This window comes from Lactuca serriola, chromosome 2, assembly GCF_051521515.1.
Source record: "Lactuca serriola cultivar US96UC23 chromosome 2, Lser_US96UC23_V15, whole genome shotgun sequence".
In the NCBI taxonomy this organism is placed as follows: Eukaryota; Viridiplantae; Streptophyta; class Magnoliopsida; order Asterales; family Asteraceae; genus Lactuca; species Lactuca serriola.
Window position 1 is genome coordinate 217,401,765 of NC_136409.1, and position 2,989 is coordinate 217,404,753.

The 2,989-nt window shown below is 34.4% G+C and overlaps 1 protein-coding gene across 2 annotated transcripts; it reads right to left on the reverse strand.

The window, feature by feature from the left end:
* Positions 1–426: 426 nt before the first annotated feature.
* LOC145088545 (HAD superfamily, subfamily IIIB acid phosphatase) lies at positions 427–2,708 on the reverse strand. Of its 2 annotated transcripts, none has more exons than XM_079026914.1 (5): positions 2,365–2,708; positions 1,926–2,038; positions 1,389–1,824; positions 909–1,109; positions 427–752 (listed from the first exon to the last, which is right to left on the reverse strand). In XM_079026914.1, the coding sequence occupies exons 2-5, from the start codon at positions 1,993–1,995 to the stop codon at positions 554–556; spliced, it is 906 nt and encodes a 301-aa protein (XP_078883040.1). In that variant the 5' UTR covers positions 1,996–2,038; positions 2,365–2,708; the 3' UTR covers positions 427–553. The 2 variants fall into 2 exon arrangements, with proteins under 2 accessions (XP_078883040.1, XP_078883041.1); XM_079026915.1 differs by lacking the exon at positions 2,365–2,708 and adding an exon at positions 2,123–2,305.
* Between the last annotated feature and the right edge of the window lie 281 nt (positions 2,709–2,989).

Below are 2,989 nucleotides of genomic sequence, written 5' to 3' on the forward strand. Positions count from 1 at the left end.
GTGTGTTAATATTAGGTGTTGTCTTTTTTTTTTTAAGGTTGAAGGGTTAAATACCGTTTCGAACATAGGTGATTCATTAAGAATGGGTGGATTCTTTTTTCAAAAAAAAAAAAAAGAAAAAAGACTAAAGACCTTAATTAGTTTGTAAATAAATTAAATTCAGTTAAAAATTACGGGTTTGGTGCAAATTTTGTTTGAAAAACTGACCATCAAAAACATTTTTACTCCATTGGAAAGAAAACGGGTCGGCCCATGGTCATCCTTAGACATATCTCACTAATCAAAGTAGTTTGTCCCAAACAAATTTATAATAATCAGCCTATACAATAGAAAGAAAATTAACAATTCACTTTATTTATTTAAATCAAACAAATGTATATAGCATGTGTGGTCTGCATTTTGTCGAATACTACACAAAATGGAAGAGATAAATAATAAATAATAAATAATAAATAAACTCTTCTGAATATGTGGTCGAAAAATTTTAAAAAAAAAAAAAAAAAAAAAAACTTATATACAAGTAATATAGAAACTTATACCGGTGGATTATCATTTAATCGGACATTATACTCCGTGGTGGAGCAACAGGAAGGGGGTTCGGAAGCTTGAAGTTTTGTGTTGTGATAATCGTGCCTCCTAAAGCATCCATATGGCTGCTAATCACACCCCTAATGTGATAACCCTCCGCTTCAATGCCCACTTTTTGTCTTAAAAAGTAATCACGAGTATCCTCTTTCATCTCCTCGTTTGATCTACACCAAATCACAACAATAATATCTAAACCACCATGTTTGTTACCACATAATTTATTTATTTATTTATTTATTTTATTTTGTACGTTCTTGAAATTTGGTTCATAAAACAAGATTATTTCAATCTCTAATAACCCAACTGGATTTTACCGTTACCTCATGATTAACTTTGACCAACCACCACATCCGGCTGATATAAGATCCTCAACAATGCCGTCTTGTAGCTTTTCAGGCTTTCTTGATAACAAAATCAATGGCCATCCATTAGATTTAAGTTTTATGTACAATTCAATCAAGAAAACATGTTTCATATGTTTTGCCTCTCTAACACAATCATTCAATCCATACCGATTGTATCTGCACAATAAAAAATCAAAAAAGAAAAGATTCAGCTAAATATTAGGCTATATTTGTTGGACTAGACAGACCGGATAGGACAAGACTGAACTGGACAAAGTTATGGGACCGGACATGAAAGCTTTTTAGGGCTAGATGAGGAGGGCATTCCTTTTTTGGTGCAATTTTTTTGTCTCATTAATACTATCATTTTAAGTTTCAGTCTAATACATATCAAACGCAGTATTGTTTCTCTGTACCGCTCTTAGTCCATTTCTACACTTAGAAAAGCGTGTTTACCCGTACGACAATGGGTTGATACGAAGAGTATCGGCTGGAAGGAAGTCATCTATGTCCATTAACACAACATCATGACCACCATCATTTGGTCTTATGCCATTGAAGTAATTCTCAATGAGTGACACCGAAGCGTTCAACTCTCTCATGTAATGACCTTCTTTTATGTACTTCACAGCGACTTCCTTACAAAACCCAGGCAAAGAATACGCTTCCAAGTTATTAATCTCAGCGTGTTGAGATTCCATTTTGCAATGATCATACTTGAACGATTCAATAACTCCAGCTTCCCTGCTTTGACATGATTGTAACATCACAGTCAATGCAGTCAGCAAAGTCATCAATAAGATCCCAACTATTACAAGCCCCCCAATGAAGATAGTCGCAGCACATGATGACATATAGATCACCGATTCCATTCTAAATTGACTTCCCATCTCTGCACCAACACATGAAGAACACGATTTAATGATGCGATCTAAACTTATATGGAAATTTTTTCAGATTAGAAATCCAGAAAGTACAAAAGGGTAAGAATACCGGATCCTTCAGCACTTGTGAGACTCCGGGAGGAATACTCCCGTTCCATCGGATGGCCATATGCTGACATCTTCAGGCACCGGCGTTCTTAAAAAATTCTTATAGAAACCGACCTGCAAACAAGAAAGATAAGATTACAGATTAATAAACAGATCAACGTTCTTTTTTTCCCTAAATTAAACGGAAACAGGAGATACCGATATCCGATAATATCTTTTTAAGCTAGTTATGCAAGCATCTTCAGATTTCAAGTCAACTTACAGCATCTTGATACGGTTTGATATCTATACATACGGCAAAATTTAAATTTACCCGGAACATACTTGCGTTAAATTTGGGCTAAGTTTAGGAATTAAATAATTAAGTCGTCAAAAGATGAAGAAACACAGATAAGATAGTCGATGATTAGAATTTAAAAAACAGGGGAGAGAGGAAAGACCTGATAGCGACATTGAAATTGGTCGAAGACGGAAGCGTGATTGATTAAATGAGGGGAATAGACTAGTAATATCCATAAATCAATTGGTCAAACTTAATTGTTTCCTCGGGATTTGGGATTGAATCGGATTGGATGAGGAGACGTAATCAGACTAGAGAGAGAGCCAGTTCACCTCCGATAATACTGTATAAAGTTGAAATTCCACATAAAGTGTATCGAAATTGGATATTAAATCGATTTTTCATATAATTTGGATGATGATGATGATAGGTATAATTTTGGATCGTCTTGATGGGAACATGGCCATGGAGCTTCGGTGTGCTGCTGCCACTAGCGACCTGCCAATTGGCCTCTCTCTAATAATGTGGTTTTTGCGGAATCTTTTATTTTTTTGGAATTGTTTTCTATTTGTTTTTTTGTAGTTGACCCCACGCACATTTATTATAAAAAAAAAAATTGATTAACATAGTAAAGAGTAAATTACAGAAATGGTCTCTACGTTTTGGTTAGATTTGCAGTTTTGGTCCTTATGTTAAAAAATTGATAGGCTGCATTTCTATAGGTTATGGATATTACATTAAAGGTCTTTATTTCATATAAAAAGATTAAATGCCTTTTCTTTTTC